The sequence below is a fragment of the Anguilla anguilla genome, chromosome 14, assembly GCF_013347855.1.
Source record: "Anguilla anguilla isolate fAngAng1 chromosome 14, fAngAng1.pri, whole genome shotgun sequence".
NCBI lineage: Eukaryota > Metazoa > Chordata > Actinopteri > Anguilliformes > Anguillidae > Anguilla > Anguilla anguilla.
The window spans coordinates 41,280,377-41,301,731 of NC_049214.1; the positions used below are offsets into that span (position 1 = coordinate 41,280,377).

Below are 21,355 nucleotides of genomic sequence, written 5' to 3' on the forward strand. Positions count from 1 at the left end.
AAGCCATTTGTCCCAAATATGACGTCCTGAAATAGGAGACTATTTTTTTTTTTTAAATGATGTCATACGCTTAAATAAAAGCTGAGAATGTGCACTTCAAATCAAGCCAAATCAATGAAAAATATGGCTTTGACCCAAACACTGTGTAACTTGACATTCCGTTATGAAATATTAGCTATTCCTTTTAGAAGCATATTAATGTATGGTGCAGTGTCATGCATCCTTTGTGCCAGCTGTGTGGCACTGTTTTAATACAATTAATATTTACTGCCATTGTTATAGGAGTCAAGGGGACAAAATTCCCTGCTGTTGATTAGAATTGTTTCATGACATCAAGTGACATCTTGAGTTACGTCAGACCTACCATTCTACATGAGCATGTCTGAAGTAACCTATTTTAACTGTCGTGGAAATCTCACAAATACTAAAGGAAGAGAGACTGTACCTCAGAACATCACACAGAACAACTATTTATTATATATGATCAAATAGGAGAAATAGCTCTAACACCTGTTCAAAGGAGCATGGACAGCATCTCAACTAACTTGAGATTCAGCAAAGCTTATATACACGAGCGAGACAGTCTTTGTGTGCAATGTTACAGTTAAGGCTCCAGTACTTTCCATTTCCTTTTTCCTCTTTCACACCACGCAGGGAGCGGAAGAGACATTCCAACTTGTGTGAGAGTCAGCAAGATATTATTACATTCTCAATAGCCAAGCATATTTAAACGGAAAAAACAAGTGACCAAGAAAATTTTCTACCACATAAACGTTTGCCATTAGCCAGCTGACATTGTTGGTTATGTCACATTTGGCATAATATTTAGTTTAAAAAATGGATGAAGTCACCCTTTATGAAGCATTACATTTGTTATGTATGATTTTAGAAGGCATTGTACCATGTTAATGATGGCATTATCTATGCTATATACAGTAAATAATTTATGAGACACACTTTGTGACCTAATGTGCTATAATGATGAAATTCCACAGAAGAATACCATGATACTTTGAGTGGTACCATAAAACAGTGTACTATGTAGCTGAAGTTTAAATTGTTTGTGAAAATAGAGAGTATCCTGTTCATTGCAGTGTGAATTAGATCTTCTATTAACTCATTTTTTTAACCCATTGATTTTTAAGTAAATCTCCTGTGTAAACGATAAACTTCAATTATCAATTAAACACACTACATTAATTATTCACGTTTAATTGTTTTACTGTTCCATATTTTTGTTTACTCCTAGTATTGTAGTTTTTCTTTTTCTTATTTTTCTGCATGTTTCTTTTATTTTACCTTGTCTATTCCCTACATTGCGGTACTTAGAAAAATGACAAAAACCATCTCAATGTACTTTTAATATCTGTTTTGTAATATCTGCCAGTACATTCAAACAACAGGTTACTGTCTGCACATTCAGAAGCATAGTGAAATGTGCTATAGTTTCAGGGAAAGTCTCTAAACAATTGAGAAAACTAACACAATGTTAAAATATTTTTATTTTGAAATTACACATCCGTTACGTGAAAAAAAAAACGTATTATCATGATGTCCATGGTATAGGCGCATTTAAAATCACTTGGCGGCTAGCTTGACTTCGTTTACCTTGATAACAGCGGGCTTGAAGCCGGTAAGATATAGGCCATTATCAGAGATAGAGGGAGAGAGGAAAGTATGGTGTTAGAGCTAAAAGGAGTAGGAGTTCAGAAAATAAATCGGGTACTGAAATAAATTAATAACAGAGCATGTTATTATTAATTACTATTATTATGGACAATTTCAGAAAATATATATATATTTCAGACAATATAGGGATACATTTGTGTAAATATAAACAGTAGATGGCAGTAAAACTCCTGAAATTGGATGTCAACCACCGTAAACGAAACAAAGAAGACTCCAGCAGGTGTCATTTTTTCCTCTCATTTTTTCTTGAGGTTGTGGGGTCTCGTACCACTAGTAAAGTTTATGCTGCTTGCTTTGAGTGAAGATGGCGGCCAGGGCAGAGCGCAGTTCCCCTCGGTTCCCTGAAGCTGAGGATTGTGAGTTTGACGCCGAGATTGTCGACGGAGACAGTAGTGAAGGTTGTATCTTCAGCACTGTGAGTACGCAACCCTATTGCACGCCCATTCATGATATAGGTATATCTAGGTAACAATTAGCAAGCGCTTCCAACAAAAGTTAAATACTCCAGGCGTGCCTTTACAAACAAATATAATACATGGTTTTGTGTAAATTTCCACAGTGAGCTCCGCTTGTTTTTTGCAACGAGACCGTAAAACGTGCCAATGTTTGTACAAATAGCTTCAAATGTCTTCGAACTGTACATAACTTTGTGTGTGTGAGTGCGTGGGCAGGGGGGCAGGGCAGCAGTAGCAAATGTTCCCGGTAGTAAGGGAACATTTATGTAATATGTTGCACGGATATGGCAGCGAAAAGTTACTAGAACAGTTGACGCTGGAAGTGCGTCTATATCTGAAACAGAAAATACAGACTCGGCTATTTCATTGTATTACGTTTTATGTCGACCAGTTTGCAGTAAACTTCTGTTATTTGGCTATACCTTTACTTTTCCTTAGACTACGAGGTGTCTGCTTTCCTGAAGGAATAACAGCAAAGAAAGGATATTTGCATGTGTGCATATTTCCAATTAGTCCTTCAGTCGTAAAGTATATGTTATAGGCTATTCAAGATTCATAGTGTTTCTGTAACGGGTGCCCTATTTTTTCCGAAATGGGCGTATGTAGGCGCATGTTTTTGTTGTACTCCAGCACAATGACAACTGATTCAACTCATTAACTAATCGTGGTCTTCAATCAGGACATTAATTGTCTAAATTGTGAGTGTTTTAAGTGAATATTTTAAAATGCTTTTGGTAATTTAAACTATTTTACTTAGCCTTTTAGTTACTATTTTAGATAACTATGTTTAGTTTTAAAATTAGAAATATTAATTTTATTTTGTATTACTTGTTTATCTAATCAAATCCCGATTTATTTATATAGTTTCTTTTGTGCAAGATGGCAATACGTGCTGTCCTCTAAAAATGGTGCTAGATTCTAAAGCCCTCAGGTCCTTTGGCAGGCCGTCCCATAGGCGAGGGCCGCTGACACTAAAAGCTGCCTCCCTGTTCTGTCGGTCTTTGTCCTAGCCTGTGGAACAGCTAAAAGGCCACTGCCAGAGGACCAGAGGAATCTAAAGGGAGCACATTTTAAAAGTATGTGCAATGTATTCGGGCACTAGTCCATTGAGTGATTTGAAAACCAATAAGAGAATCTTCAAATCTATTCTAAAACCAACAGGCAACCAGTGAAGGGCCTTTAGAACAGGTGTGAAGTGTGCTCTCCTGGTCTAGGTCAGTACACGTGATGCTACATTTTGAATGATCTGCAGTTTATCTCAGGTAGACCAGAAAGGACAGCATTTCAGTAATGAAGCCTGCTAGTGATGAAAGCTAGTTAGTCTCTCAGCGTCTGCCTAGGGGAGAAACGCCTGTACATTTGCAATATTCCTAAGATGATAAACGCCAATTTTAATGATATTTTTGTCCGATTTTTGTGCATTTGGCACACTTTTAAAAGGGGTTTCTGGTCTCAATGTGTCTTTGAGTTTAAATAAAGGAAAATTACAACAAAAAAAAATGAATGCATGAAAAAAGGTAGAATCAGGTGTCTCAGTGTTGGACTAAAAAAAAAACAAAAAAACATGCACCCACATCAGCCTTTAAAAATTAGATGTTTAGTATAGGTAATCCAAATATATGAGCAGAAATATCTATAGCAGAAATGTCATGCGCAGCAGTGTGTAGTTTCCTGCAGCCTTTCCACAGCAGATTTCCCATGTGAGTTGTGTTCAAACTTTATGCCACTGCATTACAAAAATACAAATACTTTCCTTTTACTGAACAGTAAACAGTAATTTGAAAATGGTTTCTTTGAGAATTATTAGTCGCACACGCATGAAAAGGAAAATGTTAACAAACTAAGTAGCTTAGCACTGCTTGAGTTAATGAGTTAACTTGAGTAATTAGCATTTCATTGTACTATGATTTATTGAAATTCTATCAGCTTTATCACATGTTCTGCTGGTACTCCAGCATAATCTACATGACTGATTTTGTATGAAGGATTTAATTACATACATAGTATTTACAATGCTTAAAGTGCAAATATGAAAAACCCTGTTTGTATAGTGATTGCAATTATGCCGGATGCTTACACTTTGATAATTTAGCAAAATGTCTTGTCATTATGTGCAGAGCATATTAGTACAGAGCACAGGGGAAACGTGAGCTACTCAGGGCTGTGTGCAGCCCAATAGGGTCAATGAGGGGAAGGGAGTTCAGCTCATTTAGTGAACTGAATCAGTCCAGGAGCCAGAATTTATTTTCGGTACATACCGAACCATACTGTATAAAATTTTGTAGCAGTGGTAGTAATTATAGTGTGACCTGTTCTAGGTTCAGATGTTATGGGGTGAGCCAATTGTAGATGCAGTGCTATAAGAAAGTGGTCAGACAGAATAGGATTATGTGGGTGAATTACGACATCAGTAGCCAAAAACATAAGTCCAGGTCTAAGGCATGACGAAAATAATGTGTAAGACCAACAACGTTTTGAGTAAAGCCAGTTGATTCTAAGATATTCATGAATGCAGAGGTGTGCAGGGGTTCATGAATGTAAGAGGGTCATCTGCATTTTCATAGTGTAAGTTAATATCACCTAACATCGCCACTTTGTCATGCCCTATGGCTAAGTGAGAAAGAAATTCTGCAAAATCATGAATAAAGCCAGAGTATGGGCCAGGAGGTCTATAGACTGTCACCAGGGCAACAGGCTGAGAAAAAGGCAGTTCTTACCATCATCACGCTGAGAAAGGTTCATGACTAGTACTTTAAAGGAATCAATTTTTTATCTGGTCTTGGAATAGAGTGAATAAGGTAATTATAAATAGTAGCAAAACCACCCCCTTTTCGACGGGGATTTGAGATATAATGCATCAAGACGACCAAAGACATCGTCTTTGCCGTCAAGCACACAGACTTAAAATGACTCTTCGTGACCTCTGATTGCCTCATACAGAAGTCGTTAGTGCCGACGTGAATAACAATTTGGGAAAATTTACATTCACTCTTTGTCAGCACTTCCAGATTTGCCTTGATGTTGGTCGCTCTAGCACCAGGAATACAATTTACTATATTCACTGGTTTAAAAACTCTCACATGACTATTGAGTCACCAATCATTAACGATCATTTTTTCAGGTTTTTGGATGTGGTTGAATCAATAATGGAAAGATAATCCACAATGTTGAGGAATCAGAGCAATATAACTAATATATTTTCAAAGAGTTTCATATAGTTTCAATAGTTCTAGTAATTAATGGGGAAAAGTGATGATGTTGGTAAAAAAAAAAGTAGGCCTACTGAGCAAACAGCTCAAAGTTCAGCTGTAACTCAAATGCAAAACACACATGGGAAATGACCTCGTATGTATCAGTATCTTTGTAAATGTATTGTTAATCAAGAGAAATGATTGAAATTGATCAATTCCAATTGGGGAAGTTCTACAGTTTTCAGCTCAACAGCCATCAGTGAACCAAGGTGGTAAAATAATTTGGGAAATCAGGTGCTGTAGTGTATGGCTGGAGAAAATACTACAGACACTGCAGCCCACAGGACCTGGAATTGAGTAGGGTTGCTTTGTCAAACTATCTATTCAGTTACACCAGTAGATGGCAGATTTGTGCATTATTGAGCCTATGCAAAGGCTTGAGAAGTGGGAGTTGTGGGTTTTGAGGATTGTGAATGAAATATGTATGTAAGAAAATGATTTCGTGTTTTGTTTCATTCAGTGTTGTCATTCTCTGGACCCAGCCTTTTTTATTCAGCATGTTAGGTGCTGAGTTATGTGCATGGGCCTTTCTGTGTGGAGTTTGCATATTCTCCTTGTGTCCGTGTGGGTTTCCTTCATGTATTTCAGTTTCCTCCCACAGTCCAAAGACAAGCAGGTAGGCTAATTGGAGACTCTAAATTGCTCATAGGTATGAGTGTGTGAGTGAGTGGTGTGTGTGCCCTGTGATAGATTGGCAACCTGTTCAGGGTGTATTCCGGCCTCTAGCCCAATGCATGCTAGGATAGGCTACAGCACCCCCCGTGACCCTGACCCGGAATAAGTCGGTATAGATAGTGGATGGATGGATTACAAAAACAGAGCTGAATTTTCCTAAACCCGTTGTCAAGAACAGCTGAAACAGAGGCAAGACAAATTGCCTGTGTGTGAATGTGTCTGTCCTTATGTGTGTACAAGCGTGCTTATACATGTGTGTGTGTGTATGCAGTGTGTGTGTCTGTAGTGTGTGTTTGTGTGCGTGTACATGTGTGTATGCAGTGTGTGTGTGTACAAGCATGCATATACATGTGCGTGTGTGTATGCAGTGTGTGTTTATGCATTTTGTGTGTGTCTCTGTGTGAGTGTGGTGTGTCTGTAGAGTGTGTGTGGGTGTGTGTATGTATGTGTGTGAATGTGTCTGTCAACGTGTGTGTGTGTGTGTGTATGTATGTGTATGCACTGTCTCTAGTGTGTGTGTGTGTGTGTATGCACTGTCTGTAGTGTGTGTGTGTGTATGTATATTGTTACGTACACAGGAAGAAGTTTGCTGGAAGACTCACTCCTTTTACTTTGCCCCAGTAGTGAGGTTTAGAACTGTGCTTTCTTTTAGATGAAGAGTAGCCTAGCTGTGGTCTGTTTTCTGCCTGACCTGCTTTTAACCTATACATGGTAATTCTGCACCAGGTCGGGCTGTTAGACGGCCCGCAGGTTTTTTCCTTCACCATCTTTTCTTCACTGGTTTTGCATTGTACATTCACAATATAGAACAAAATAGAACTTGTTGTGTTGTCTATTGCTTGAGTCATAACAATATGCAGTGTCTGTAGGGTGTGTGTGTGTGTATGTGCATGTGCTCATTTTCATGCACACTCATTAAAAATGTATTCTTTTTCCAGAGCAAGCCATTGGAAACCCAGACAAAGCCTCTTCAGCCAAGTGATGTCTCCAGTGATGCTGCTGCTGATGTCTCCAGTGATGCTGCTGCTGATGTCTCCAGTGATGCTGCTGCTGATGTCTCCAGTGATCCTGTTGCTGATGTCTCCAGTGATCCTGCTGATGTCTCCAGTGATCCTGCTGATGTCTCCAGCGATGCTGCTGCTGATGTCTCCAGCAAAACCTTAGCTGATTTGCCCAACAAACTATTGGCTGATAATTTTTGTGAACCACTGGTGGGTATCTCCAGTAAACCACTGGCTGATATCTCTACTGAGCCACCAGCTGATAGTGAGCTGCCAGTTGATATCTTCAGTGAATCTTCGGCTAATATCTCCACTGCACCACTGGCTGATTTCTTAAGTGAACCACCAGTTGACAGCTCTAGTGAACCATTAGCTGATACCTTAAGTGAACCGCTGGCTGATATCTCTGGTGAACCACCTGCTGATATCTTCAGTGAACCGCTGGTTGATATCTCTGGTGAACCACTGGCTGATTTCTTCAGTGAACCACCAGTTGACATCTTCAGTGAACCATTGGCTGATACCTTAAATGAACCACTGGCTGATATCTCTAGTGAACCAGTGGCTGAGATCTCTAGTGAACCACCTGCTGATATCTCTAGTGAGCCATCAGCTGGTATCTCCTTTGAGCCAACAGTTGACATCTTCAGTGAACCACCAGTTGATATCTCTAGTGAACCACTGGCTGATATCTCTAGTGAACCACTGGCTGATATCTCTAGGGAACCACTGGCTGAGATCTCTAGTGAACCACTGGCTGATATCTCTAGTGAACCACTGGCTGAGATCACTAGTAAACCACCTGCTGAGATCTCTACCGAACCACCTGCTGATATCTCTAGTGAACCACCTCCTGCTATTTCAAGTGAACCACCAGTTGATATCTCCAGTGAACCATTAGCTGATGCATCCAGTGATCCACTGGCTGCTATCTCTAGTGAACCACTTGCTGATATTTCTTGTAAACCATTGGCTAATATTTCTGGCGAACCACTTGCTGATATTTCAAGTGAATCAGTATCTGACATTTTGAGTGAGCCACCAATTTATATGAGCAGTGAACCATTAACTGATATCTTAGCTGAACTGCCAGATATCGCTAGTGAACCACCAGCTAATGCCTCTAATGAAGTACTTGCTGAAATCTCTCGTGGCTCACCAGCTAGTAGTCCAAGTGAACCACCAGCTGATATCTCTAGTGAGCCAACAGTTGATATCTCTAGCGAGCCAATTCCTGATATCTTTAGCGAGCCACCAGGTGATATCTCCAGTAAACAACCAGAGGAAATCTCCAATGAACTACTAGCTGATATCTGTAGTGAAGCACCAGTCAATATCCCCAGTGAATTATTGGATGATACTGCTAATGAACCACCAGTCGTTGTTGATATATTTAGTGCACCACCAGCTGAAATCTCTTATGAACCATTGGCTGTTATCTTTAATGAATCACAAGTAGATATCTCAAGCAGAGTATTAGCTGATATCTCCAGTGAACCACTGGCTGATATATCTGTTGAACCATTAACTGATATCTGTAGTGAACCATTGGCTGATACCTCTAGTGAAACACTCACTGATATCTCTAGTTCACCACTAGCTGATATCCCCAGTGGAGCACCTGCTGATGTCTTCATTGACCCGCTGGCTGATATCATTGAGCATATTCCCAAACAATCTCAGCCTCCTGCAGTGACATCCGCTGACCCCATGCTTAGTATCCTCAGAGAAACACCCATTGGGCCATCAGCTAATATTTTCAATGAACCACTGGCTGATATACTCAGTGAAACACCAGTTGATATATTCAGTGAAGAAGGGGTTGTCACCAACAGCATGCCCAGCATCATCTCCAAGGGCCTCAGCATGCAGACAGAGGAAGAAGTGCAGGATATATATGCAGGTATCATCCTCATTCTTCAGTAAGAACCTTTCAAACCATGGTTTGTCAGGAAATGTTGTTCTGCCTTGGTATAACACTCTATTTAGCCACCGCTCTGTTTCTGCTGTTTATGGCTTTGAAGGGCTGACAATATCAGGAGGCCACTTTTTGTCATAATGGGGAATGAAGGAGGCATGATGCAGCGCTGAACTTTCCTCTGTTGGATCAACCAGTGAGCTTGGCTGTGACAGTATTTGTAGAGACAATTCTGGGATCTTGCTGCAGATGCAGTGTTTTAAATGCAAAGTCTTTTAAATTTTACATCATGGTCTGCTTCTTTGTGTGAAATTGTCAAAAACCCAGGAATGGAAAACGGGTCTTGCCCACGTTAACCATGTCCACATTCATCTTTCATGCATTGAACTGACACACTTTGCTCTGATGGATGATCCTCTCTGACACTGAGCTGTGATTGGTGATTATCTTTGACAATGTGCTCTGTCTCTGGCACAGAGGCCACTGTGGAACTGTCCCTGGACAGCATGCACGATGGCAGGAAGGAGGAGGAAACCACCATGCCGTCACTTATGTCAGGCCCCAACTCTGCCACACCCACAGCGGCAGAAACACAATCTACAACCCCAAAAGAGGTACTGCATATTTACTGCAGTAGTATAAATATATCATTAATTTACCTAAATGTGTTAAGTTACAGACTTGAAAAAGTGAAGGCAGAAAATGTTCCTGGTTCTCATGTTCGGTTTCGTCTCTCAAGGAGGAGGAGAGCAGGGATGCATTTGAGCTCAACATCTCTGTCAGCAGCCCTGAGAAAGTGGGTAAGCAGCTCTGCTCTCTCTGCCATGTAGTCTCACTGCATTGTTCTTCTCAGTTTGAACCCCTCCCCTTTCAATTATATGTTTTTCTTCTTTTAGTCTTTGCTCTGTAGTATCGAGCAGATGGGCGCTATAGTGTGGCCCAGTCAGTAAAGGTTCTCACCACAAGCCCAAGCTGGGACCTGCAGAGAGGCTTAGTTAGCTACGGTGCTCGCCACAAGGGTAGGCTGCACCCTATAGAGTAGCTGATTCAGTAAAGGCTTTTGCTGTTAGTACAGCCTGAAACTTATTGAGTTGGTCAGGGAGTGAAGTCTCTCACCTCACCACAGGCTAGGCCGCAGACAGTCAGTAAAGGCTGTCACCATGGGTGGAGGCTGGCCCAAGAGAATGACTTGGTCAATAGAGGCTGTCACCACAAGTGCAAGTTGGGTCCTACAGAGTTACATTTTGGGATGTCATTAGCTGATTGTGGCAGTCAGTAGTAGGGTAAAGCAGTCAGATAATTCTCCAGCACAATGCGTACTGGCTCAAAGTCACCTTCCTGTATGTTGACTGTTGTTTATTTTTTAAGGTGATGGCATGCATGCTTATTTGGCCTACAAGGTTTCCACACAGGTATGTATAATTGACTGCTAAAATGAACTGCTTGACAATTACCTACAGACTAAATATTATACAACACTGCATCAAGTCTGGACTTAACTTTTCTGTAGAGAACTTTACTTGCATTATGTACAAAGTACTTGGGTACAACATAAATGTATTTGGGGCTGGGCAATAATCCATGTTCATAATTGATTAATATTTTTGAGCGCAGTTAGTCGTCACCGCCTTGGGGTGTATTGATTTTCTTTTTATCTTTTATTCTTTGTTCATACCTGATGCTTCCAGGGAAAAATAGGATGTGGTCATCTGATATGCTTTTGTCAATCACATGGAAGTTGCATGACCATGCATCTGATTGGCTGTCATATCTGCACCCAAAAGTTAGCAGTGATGTTTTTGCAGAAGCATTTTCATTTGGCCTCTTAAGTTTAGAGGATCACTACTGTATCACTACTGTGTGATTACAAAAAGAAAAGAAAGTTGATAGGCCGCATGCCAGCAGTCATTTTCTTAGCACTCCAGATGTATTTCATAACTGTCACTATGGTTTATCACGCTGCAAATGCATTTCATAAAATACATACAGTCTAATAAAGACCGTATACAAAATGGTTGAGGTTTTTTTTAGAATTGCCACTTTACAGTGGCAAGTACTACGTCAGAACAGCCCAAGACCAAGGGGTGTCCAGATACTTTTGGTCATATAGTATTTATATACATATATGTGTGTCTGTATGTGTGTGTGTACAGTATCTCTCTCTCTACATATATATGTGTATATATATATATATATATATATATATATATGAGGGGCCAAACAGGAAATATTTAATGAAGTCTGAAATATATACATCATTTTTGATATATATACATTGAAACTGATATATATACATCTTTCTTGATATATATACATTGAACTGTGATATATATACATCATTTCTTGATATATATACATCAAAACCGATATATATATATACATTGTTTTTTGATATTTATACATTTAAAACGATAAATATACATCATATTTGATATTTATACATCAAAACAGATATATATATATATATACATAATTTCTGATATATATACATTGAAAACAATATTTATACATCATTTCAGCTGAAATTAAAAGCGAATTTCGTTCAGAAACAGCACAGCTCACATTAACAAACCCGGGCAAACCCCAGGAAGACCCATAAGAAGCGGACCAAATATGTACCTGTATTAAAATCGGAGAGCTAGCGACATTTCAGTGTCTCACTTGTTATATTCACATCAAAATTCTTACAGAATATAATAATATAATTTTCAGTCTCAATCCAATTAAAAATTAATTTGGATTTCACTGATTATGTCTTAATAAAGACCCAATGGGATGCCCAAATATATGCCTGTTCCGAATGATATACATATATCGGTTTCAGTGTATATATATCAGAAATGATGTATAAATATATTGGAAAGCCAACCAGGCCTAATCACCCAATCAGTGCTTGACCTCACTAATGCTCTTTTGGCTGAATGGAAGCAAGTCCCTGCAGCAATGCTCCAACATCTAGTATAAAGCCCTCTCAGAAGAGTGGAGGTTGTTATATGACCAAAGGGTGGACCAACTATGCAATTATGCCTGTATAATTTTGGATGGGATGTTGGATGTCAGGTGTCCACATACTTTTGCCATATAGTGTGTTATATATATGTATTTCCTGTGTGTATATATATATGTAAGGACGGAGTGTAGCACAGTGGGTAAGGAACTGGGCTTGTAACCGAAAGGTCGTAGGTTCGATTCCCGGGTAAGGACACTGCCGTTGTACCCTTGAGCAAGGTACTTAACCTGCACTGCTTCAGTATATATCCAGCTGTATAAATGGATGCGATGTAAATGCTATGTAGAAAGTTGTGTAAGTCACTCTGGATAAGAGCGTCTGCTAAATGCCTGTAATGTAATGTAATGTAATATATATATGTATATATATATATATATATATATATATATGAAATACCTCTGTAAGCTTACACGGGGCACCACTTATGTAAGAAATATACTTGTAAGTCGTAGCAATATAACTGCACAATTAGAAATCTGTCTTATAAAATTAGTTATATAGAATATCCAACCATGAATTTGGAACTTAATTTATAATTAAAATGACAGATATTAATGATCAAATATAATGAAATCAAACATTTAACAGATTACCTGAAGAAGACTATTTTGACTCTAATGTTCTAAACATGTTCACAACATCAAAACAGACATAGGTTTAATAAAATAATTTATTAACAAACGTACACAGAGAATACACAAACTAATCTAACTGGGGAGAACTGTGCTAAATACGGGAAGGTTGGAGGGTTTGTGTTTGCGTGCATGTGTGTGTGGGACTGAATAACTTTTTTTGCCCCTGATAGTGGTGGAGAGGGAAGCGGCTTCAGCTCATTAGCGATATGTGCAACTGAGCTGATTATTCGGCCACTAACGACTATACTACAGGTGTGGAATCATAGTTAAGGAGTTAGCAGAAGAAGAGAGAGAGACAGACTGCATACAAAGTTGTACTGTATGTGTGAGATTAGGCTTAGTTGCTGCAGGTGAGATAGGTGAGCAGAACCTTGTTACTGTGCACAGCGACTTTATCTGTGCATTTACATAAGTCATGACAGCAGCGCATGTCAACTTAGGCGCAGTGCAAGCCTTGTAGTACTACAGAGTTGTGAGAACTCAAGTTAGGCCCATTGGAGTTCCACAGTATGTGGGCACTCAAAGGACAATGGCTCCCTGGGTGAAAGGGCAGGAAGAGAGAGCAATCGATTGCTGTTGTTGACTTTTATTCACCTGGTTGGACGAAGGGAATCTTCACACCAGTGCTTTGTCATGAAGATTAAGAATGCTGCACACACAGATGTCATCATCAAATGTGCTTCACGTTCTTAAAGAGGTGGTCACTATTTAAGGATGGTGCAGACTGACCCGAGAGTACCTATATCCCCCCTGCTTCTAAGAGGAGTGGTTGAGCCACAGCCCTTATCATCGCATTCACGATCTTCGTCACTGCTCTCACCTATGGTCATGAGCTATGGGTAGTGACCGAAAGAGTGAGATCAGAAATACAACCAGTCGAAATGGGGTCGTAGGGTGGCAGGGCTTACTCTCCTTGATAGGGTGAGGAGCTCAGCTATCCGGGAGGACCTCAGAGTAGAACCGCTGCTCCTCCGCGTTGAAAGGAGCCAGTTGAGGTGGTTTGGGCATCTGATAAGGATGCCTCCTGGGTATCTCCCTCTGGAGATGTTCTGGGCTCGGCCACCGGGTAGGAGACCAAGGGGTAGACCTGGTAAACGCTGGAGGGATTATATCCAAAAACTGGCCTGGGATCGCCTGGGGATCCACCGGGATGAGTTAGCGGAAGTTGCTGTGGAGAGGGACGTCTGGGCTGCTCTGCTTGCCCCTTTGCCACCGTGACCCTGACCTGGATTAAGCAGTTTAGAGAATGGATGGATGGATGTTTAACTGAGTGACCGGCGCTTTGATACGAATTTCCCAAACAAGCGCTATTGAAACTAATTTTCTACATAGAATTAATTCACTGCAATCGTATGATGAAGTTGATAAAGCAATTACGGTGGGCATGAATAATTCTGGATGCTGCAGTTATAGATGATATATAGCCTATAAATGATAGGCTTAGAACTCCGCAGAGATAAAACCACCAACATATTTTCAGGTTTTCACTGAAACTGAGTCTGTGATTAAACTGAACGGAGCTGCTACCTGACAACTGCATGGAATGTAACTCATTTGTGCCTGCCTGGTCCCAGCAAACCACCAGAGCTGCATGTTCTCTGTGGAATTGATAAGAGGAGAGCGATGGGCATAGGCTATGTAGCACACTCCAAGCAGAAGAGAATTTGAATATTGCACTTTGTATATCTTTAACTACTTCTTCCATTTTGTGTTTTGTCATGCATATTTTAGCACTTTTCTCAGTATTCCTGTAATATGCCTCGGTACATTTTCCCTTTGCATGTATAACAAAATCACCGTAATTTAGAAATACAAACATTTTTATTGTTTCAGTTGCGATTTCAAGAAAATCGTTGGCAAAATACGGTTTTCATAACCCAATGAGTGTTTCGTCTCAGCAACCTTTCAGTATAGCAGGGGATGTTGTTTCTCCCCATCACTCTGGATTGCTCCCAGCTCATGTGCAGGAGCTTGTCTCCACAAAATAGAACTTGAGGAAGTTTGAGTAAGAGCATAATAGCTGAAGATGTATTCCATCCAGGGAAGATTTTTGATGTTTATTTAATTTACCTAACCTTATGTAAATCAAGCCTACAAGTAAAATGGGGCTTCAACAAAGAGGGGAGAAAAAGTATTAACAAACAAAAAGCAACAAAACATGTTAGCCTTACAATTTGTAGTATTTTATTTCATTAGGAGTTCATAGCACACAGTAGTTCATAATTAAGATGAGGAATTTTTTTTTATTGTTTAATTTTTTTAATTGAATTTTAATTTTGAAAGCATTTTGTCAGTTTATAATTGACTTTAGTGTCCCTCAAATAGGGGTGATAGTAGGGTTCATGCATTTCATACTATGCAGTTCAGAGTAAGAATTAGTTACTATGTTTTGATTTATAAATACATTTTGCCTATGGTTATTGACTATACTGTTTGTTTACCTCAGTGTTATAAAAGTCTGTTATGGCTAAATAACATATATTACATTACAGGCATTTAGCAGACGCTCTTATCCAGAGCGACGTACAACAAGTGCATAAGTTCAAGGTGCAGAGATGCAAAAGAAACACACTAGAGTGAAGTAAAGATCGTAGTGCCAGAAGTGACCACATAGATCAGGACTCGAACCCTGTAGGGTAACCTGTTCAGCAAACAAACAAACAATCCTGCCAAGTACAAACTAGCACTGAAATGACATTTGCCTAATCAGAATCAGACAAAAACAATCCTGCCAAATAAAAACTAACGTGATCACATTAGCCTAACTAGGTACATTGAGCTAAACTATAGGCTAGGGAGGGGTGGGGAGAGGTGCAGCCTGAAGAGATGAGTCTTTAATCTGCGTTTGAAGGTAGTCAGATTCTCTGCTGTTCTGACCGCCACGGGGAGGTCATTCCACTAGCGAGGGGCCAGGACAGACAGCAGACGCGAGCGGGAAGTACAGACACGAAGAGGGGGAGGTGCCAAGCGTCTAGAGGTGGCAGAACGGAGAGGTCTGGCTGGTGTGTAGGGTCTGATGGTCCTCTGGATGTATCCTGGTGCTGACCCCTTAGGTGCCTGGTATGCAAGCACCAAAGTCTTAAATTTGACGTGAGCCATAACAGGCAGCCAGTGGAGGTCAGTGAGCAGGGGGGTGACATGGGAATGTCTGGGGAGGTTGTAGACCAGACGCGCTGCAGCATTCTGGATAAGCTGCAGGGGTTTGATGGCGGATGCTGGCAGACCAGCCAGCAGTGAGTTGCAGTAGTCCACCACTTCAAGCGATGGGACAGGACCATCGCTTGAACCAGGAGCTGGGTTGCGTAGGTGGTGAGGAAGGGGCGGATTCTCCGGATGTTGTACAGGAAGAACCTGCACGTTCGACTCACCGCCATGATGTTCTGGGAGAGGGACAGTCTGTTGTCCATCACCAGTCCGAGGTTTTTTGCGGTGGGTGATGATGACACCACAGTGTCCCCTAGGGAAATGGAAAAGTCAAGGGGGTTAGAGGATGGAGCAGGGATGAAGATCATCTCTGTCTTACCGGGGGTTCAGCTTAAGATGGTGGTTATCCAACCAGCTCTGGATGTCCCTCAGGCAGAGATGCGAGTGGAGACCTATGTGCCAGAGGGGAGGAAGGAGAGAAAGAGTTGGGTGTCATCGGCATAACAATGATAGGACAAACCATGGGCAGAGATTACAGGACCAAGAGATTGGGTGTACAGGGAGAATAGGAGGGGACCAAGGACTGAGCCCTGGGGAACTCCTGTGGCAAGGGGGTAAGGTGCCGATACTGCACCAGCCCAGGCGACTTGGAAGGAGCGACCGGAGAGGTAGGACTCGATCCAGTCAAGTGCTGTGCCACAGATCCCCATAGCTGCCAGGGAGGACAGGAGGATGGGGTGGTTGACTGTGTCGAAGGCAGCAGAAAGGTCTAGGAGGATCAGGACAGACGAATGGAAGGCTGCTTGTGCGGCGTGAAGCGACTCACTGACCGAGAGGAGTGCGGTCTCTGTCGAGTGGCCAGGTCTGAAGCCGGACTGGTGGGGGTCTAGGAGGTTGTTCAGTAAGAGAAAAGAGGAGAGTTGGTTAGAAGCAGCTTGTTCATTTGTTTTGGATAAAAAATGGAGAAGGGAAACAGGACGGTAGTTCTGGATGACGGAGTGGGGTGATGTGGGCCAGCTTGAAGGATTAGGGGAAACATCCAGAAGACAAGGAGGAGTTCACAAGGGAGGTGACAAACGGGAGGATGTCAGGTGTGATAGTCTGGAGGAGAGAGGAAGGGATAGGGTCAAGAGCACAGGTGGGAAACATCAGAGTCAGTGAGGGGAGAGAAAGTGGAGAAACAAGGTGAGGGGACAGAGAGGGGGGAGTGGAGAAGGGTGGCAGTGGATGTGAAGGAGCTGTGGATGTCTGCAATCTTCTCATCGAAGAAAACCGCGAAGTCATCTGCAGCGAGGTAGGACTGAGGTGGGGGAGGAGGAGTGCTGAGGAGAGAAGAGAAAATGGAGAACAGTTGATGAGGGTTAGAGGCAGATTTGTGAATTTTTGTTTGATAATAATTAATTTTAGCAGAGGTTACAGCAGTAGAAAATGTAGCTAGCAGAGACTGGTAGGCAGGTCAGATTGAGCCATGGATTTCCTCCACTTCCTCTCCGCTGCACGTAGGCTGGCCCGGTTGGTTCGGAGGGGGTCAGACATCCACGGACTGGGAGGGGACGAGCGTGCCGGCCTGGAGACTAGAAGACAGAGAGAGTCAAGTGCTGAGGAGAGCGAGGAAGACAGAGCGGAGGATGCAGAGTCAGTGGGAAGGTTGGAGAAGAATTCAAGAGGGGGGAGTGAAGCAGTGACACTAGAAGCGAGAGAGGAGGGAGAGAGGGAGCGGAGGTTACGGTGGACCATAACAGTAGGAGTGGATGGAGGGGAGGGAGGGAGGGGAGCAAGAGGGAGGGAGAAGGAAATTAAGTGGTGGTCGGACTGGTGCAGAGGGGTCACTGTGGGATCGGAGGAGGAGCAATTCCTCAGCATGACCAGGTCTATCTATCGATATATGCCATTGTTAATTAAATACAGCTTTAAAAAGCATATTACCTGTTGTGAAATTGGACTATTATTGATGTCATTGCAGAACCATTACTTTAATGCCTTAATATTGCAACAGTAGCAGTACCAGTGATCATAATGGTAAAAATCAAGAATTTATGGCATTTTATACAGCTGCAAAGTTAAACCATGCCCACTTCCGGCTTATACCGTGTCCACTTTTGTTTTTTTTATCCAGATACAAATACAAATTGTTTTGTTGGTTGAACAAATACAGATACAAATACAAATAGGGGCACCTCCCTCCACCCCTACTAGCTAGAATGTATACAAACATGTAAGTATTACTGCTTGTAACATTTCAGTTATTTATATTGTCATTTGATATTGTCATATTTACATTAGTCGTAAGAGACACCTGTTAGCCTTTGCTAATAATGCTCAGCACACTTGTATGTGCTGTTAGTATGGAATGGAAATTTCTCATTGGAATGGCAGGTATGCCATCCTGCCAAGCTGGAGTACTCTGCTGGATTTATACTGCATCTCCTCTTGCTTACATTGCAACAGACACATGGTACGGGGTGAAACAGCATACTATATATATTTATATATATTCTATTAAAAGTAAATGTTAAGCACTTCGTGAAATATGTTAATCAAGTTACCAAGCTATGAAATTGTATATAATTGCTTGTATAATACATTACATTACATTACATTACAGGCATTTGGCAGACGCTCTTATCCAGAGCGACGTACAACAAAGTGTATAACCATAACCAGGAACAAGTATGACGAAACCCCTAGAGAGAAGTACCGGTCCAAGTACAGGGAACAACCGCATAGTTCAACTTGGACCCTGATGGTTAAACTGATTAACACTAACAACGAGAACGGCAACAACGCAATCTATGGAAAAATAAAAATAAATAAAAATACAAGTAGTCGTTAAGACAGGCGCATCAACTAAGTAACCTATGAAACAGCTGCCTAGTTACAACCCTAAGTTTAGTCATTTACAGGGGGGAAGGGAGGGATGGAGAGAGGTGCAGCCTGAAGAGGTGGGTCTTCAGTCGTCGTTTGAAATTGTTCACAGTCTCAGCTGTTCTGACCTCCACAGGGAGGTCATTCCACCATCGTGGGGCCAGAACAGACAGGAGACGTGTTCTGGAAGTGCAGGTGCGAAGAGGGGGAGGTGCTAGGCGTCCTGAGGTAGCAGAACGGAGGGATCTGGCTGGCATGTAGGGTTTGAATATCTTGTGAAGGTATGCTGGGGCTGATCCCTTGACTGCCTGGTATGCTAGGACCAATGTTTTGAATTTGATGCGAGCTATAACAGGCAGCCAGTGGAGGGTAGTGAGCAGGGGAGTTACGTGGGAGTGTCTGGGGAGGTTGAAGACCAGACGAGCCGCAGCATTCTGAATGAGCTGCAGGGGTCTGGTGGCAGATGCTGGTAGTCCAGCCAGAAGAGAGTTGCAGTAGTCCAGGCGGGATAGAACCATTGCTTGGACCAGGAGCTGGGTTGAGTAGGTGGTGAGAAAGGGGCGGATTCTGCGGATGTTATATAGGAAAAATCTGCATGCCCGGGTTACTGCTGCAATGTTGTTGGAGAGGGACAGCCTGTTGTCCATCATCACTCCGAGATTCTTGGCGCAGGGTGATGATGTCACTACGGTGTCCCCTAAGGAAATGGAAAAGTCGAGGAGGGGAGAGGATAGAGCAGGAATAAAGATTAGCTCCGTCTTTCCTGGGTTGAGCTTCAGGTGGTGATTGTCCATCCAGCTCTGTATGTCCCTCAGGCAAGCGGAGATGCGGGCAGGGACCTGTGTGTCCGATGGGGAGAAGGAGAGAAAGAGTTGCGTGTCGCCGGCATAGGAATGATAGGACAAGCCATGGGCAGATATTACAGGGCCAAGGGATCTGGTGTACATGGAGAAGAGAAGGGGACCAAGGACTGAGCCCTGGGGAACTCCGGTGGTGAGGGGACGGGGTGGTGATACCTTACCCGCTCAGGCAACCTGGAAGGAGCGGTCAGAGGGGTAGGACTCAATCCAGTCAAGGACTGTGCCGCGGATCCCTGTTGCTGCCAGGGAGGACAGGAGGGTAGAGTGGTCCACAGTGTCAAATGCAGCGGAGAGGTCTAGAAGAATCAGGACAGAGGAGAGAGAGGCTGCTCGTGCGGCATGGAGTGACTCACTGACCGAGAGGAGTGCAGTCTCAGTCGAGTGGCCAGGCCTGAAGCCAGACTGGTGGGGATCAAGCAGGTTGTTCTCAGAGAAGAAAGCAGAGAGCTGGTTAGATGCAGCACGTTCCAGTGTTTTGGATAGGAAAGGGAGGAGAGATACCGGGCGGTAGTTCTGAATGACTGAAGGATCTAGTGTGGGTTTCTTCAGCAGCGGGGTGATGTGGGCCTTCTTGAAGGATGAGGGGAAACATCCAGAAGATAGAGATGAGTTCACGAGGGAGGCGACAAAAGGGAGGATGTCTGGTGTGATTGCTTGAAGGAGAGATGAGGGGATAGGGTCGAGGGCGCAGGTGGTAGGGCGGTGGGTGAGCAGAAGCTGGGAGACTTCAGTGTCTGAGAGGAGAGAAAATGTGGAGAAACAGGGGGCGGAGGACGCGGAGGGGGCGGAGGACGCAGAGGGGGCGGAGGACGCAGAGGGGGCGGAGGACGCAGAGGGGGCAAAGGAGCTGCGGATGTCTGCAATCTTTTCGTCAAAGAATGCTGCAAAGTCATCTGCAGTGAAGGAAGACTGGGGTGGAGGAGGTGGCACGCTGAGGAGAGAAGAGAAAATAGAGAAAAGTTGACGAGGGTTAGAAATGGAGTTATTAATTTTGGTTTGGTAGAATTTTGCCTTAGCGGCAGTGACAGAAGAAGAGAACTCTGTCAGGAGAGACTGATAGGCTGAGAGGTCAGATGGGTCCCTGGATTTGGCCCACTTCCTCTCAGCAGCGCGGAGGGTGGCCCTGGAGGTGCGTAGGATGTCAGACATCCATGGACTGGGAGGGGATGAACGTGCTGGCCTAGGGACGAAGGGGCATAGGGAGTCGAGTGCTGAGGAGAGAGATGACGTCAGGGTGGAGGATGCAGAGTTAGTGGGGAGCTTGGAAAATGATTGAAGAGGGGGGATTACTTTCTGCAAGTCACCTTTTCAATCATAACTAAGTATAATGTATTAATCACCCTGACTGTCCTCAACTCTCAAAAATAATAAACAAAAAAGGGCCTACAAAGATGCTTGATCACTATTTACTGTGTATTGAAGATCAACAAAAAAATAAAAATGCAAGGCCGGGAGCACAAAGAAAACCAGAAATTAGCCAGACTGGCTTCAGCAAGTCAAGAGCAGTAGCTTCTTATGCAGCACAGTTTGTGAACAGCCACAGGCAGATGGAAACAATCAAAGCGAGACTTTAATTCTACTTTTTTTTCAGACCATGCTGCCCATGTTCCACAGAAAGACCTTTACTGTCATGCGGAGGTTCAGTGACTTCCTGGGACTTTATGAAAAACTGACAGATAAACACTCACAGAAAGGATACATTGTGCCCCCTCCTCCAGAGAAGAGCATTCTTGGTAAGTAGCATCCCAGTCATGTAAAAAAAAAAGAGGGAGAGCTGTGCACTTTTTGTAAAAAGTGGTGAATTATCTGAAAGGTTAACTTGTGAGTTCCTGATCTGAAGGGTTAACTCATG

The 21,355-nt window shown here is 42.6% G+C and overlaps 1 protein-coding gene across 1 annotated transcript in view; it reads left to right on the forward strand.

The window, feature by feature from the left end:
- Positions 1-1,895: 1,895 nt before the first annotated feature.
- Positions 1,896-21,355, forward strand: part of LOC118212552 (serine-aspartate repeat-containing protein I-like) — a 62,271-nt gene continuing 42,811 nt past the window's right edge. The window contains exons 1-6 of the mRNA XM_035390526.1: positions 1,896-2,104; positions 7,009-8,974; positions 9,467-9,603; positions 9,729-9,789; positions 10,358-10,401; positions 21,095-21,236. Coding sequence (XP_035246417.1) covers positions 1,994-2,104; positions 7,009-8,974; positions 9,467-9,603; positions 9,729-9,789; positions 10,358-10,401; positions 21,095-21,236 — 2,461 coding nt within the window. The 5' untranslated portion in view covers positions 1,896-1,993. The remainder of the gene's footprint in view (positions 2,105-7,008; positions 8,975-9,466; positions 9,604-9,728; positions 9,790-10,357; positions 10,402-21,094; positions 21,237-21,355) is intronic.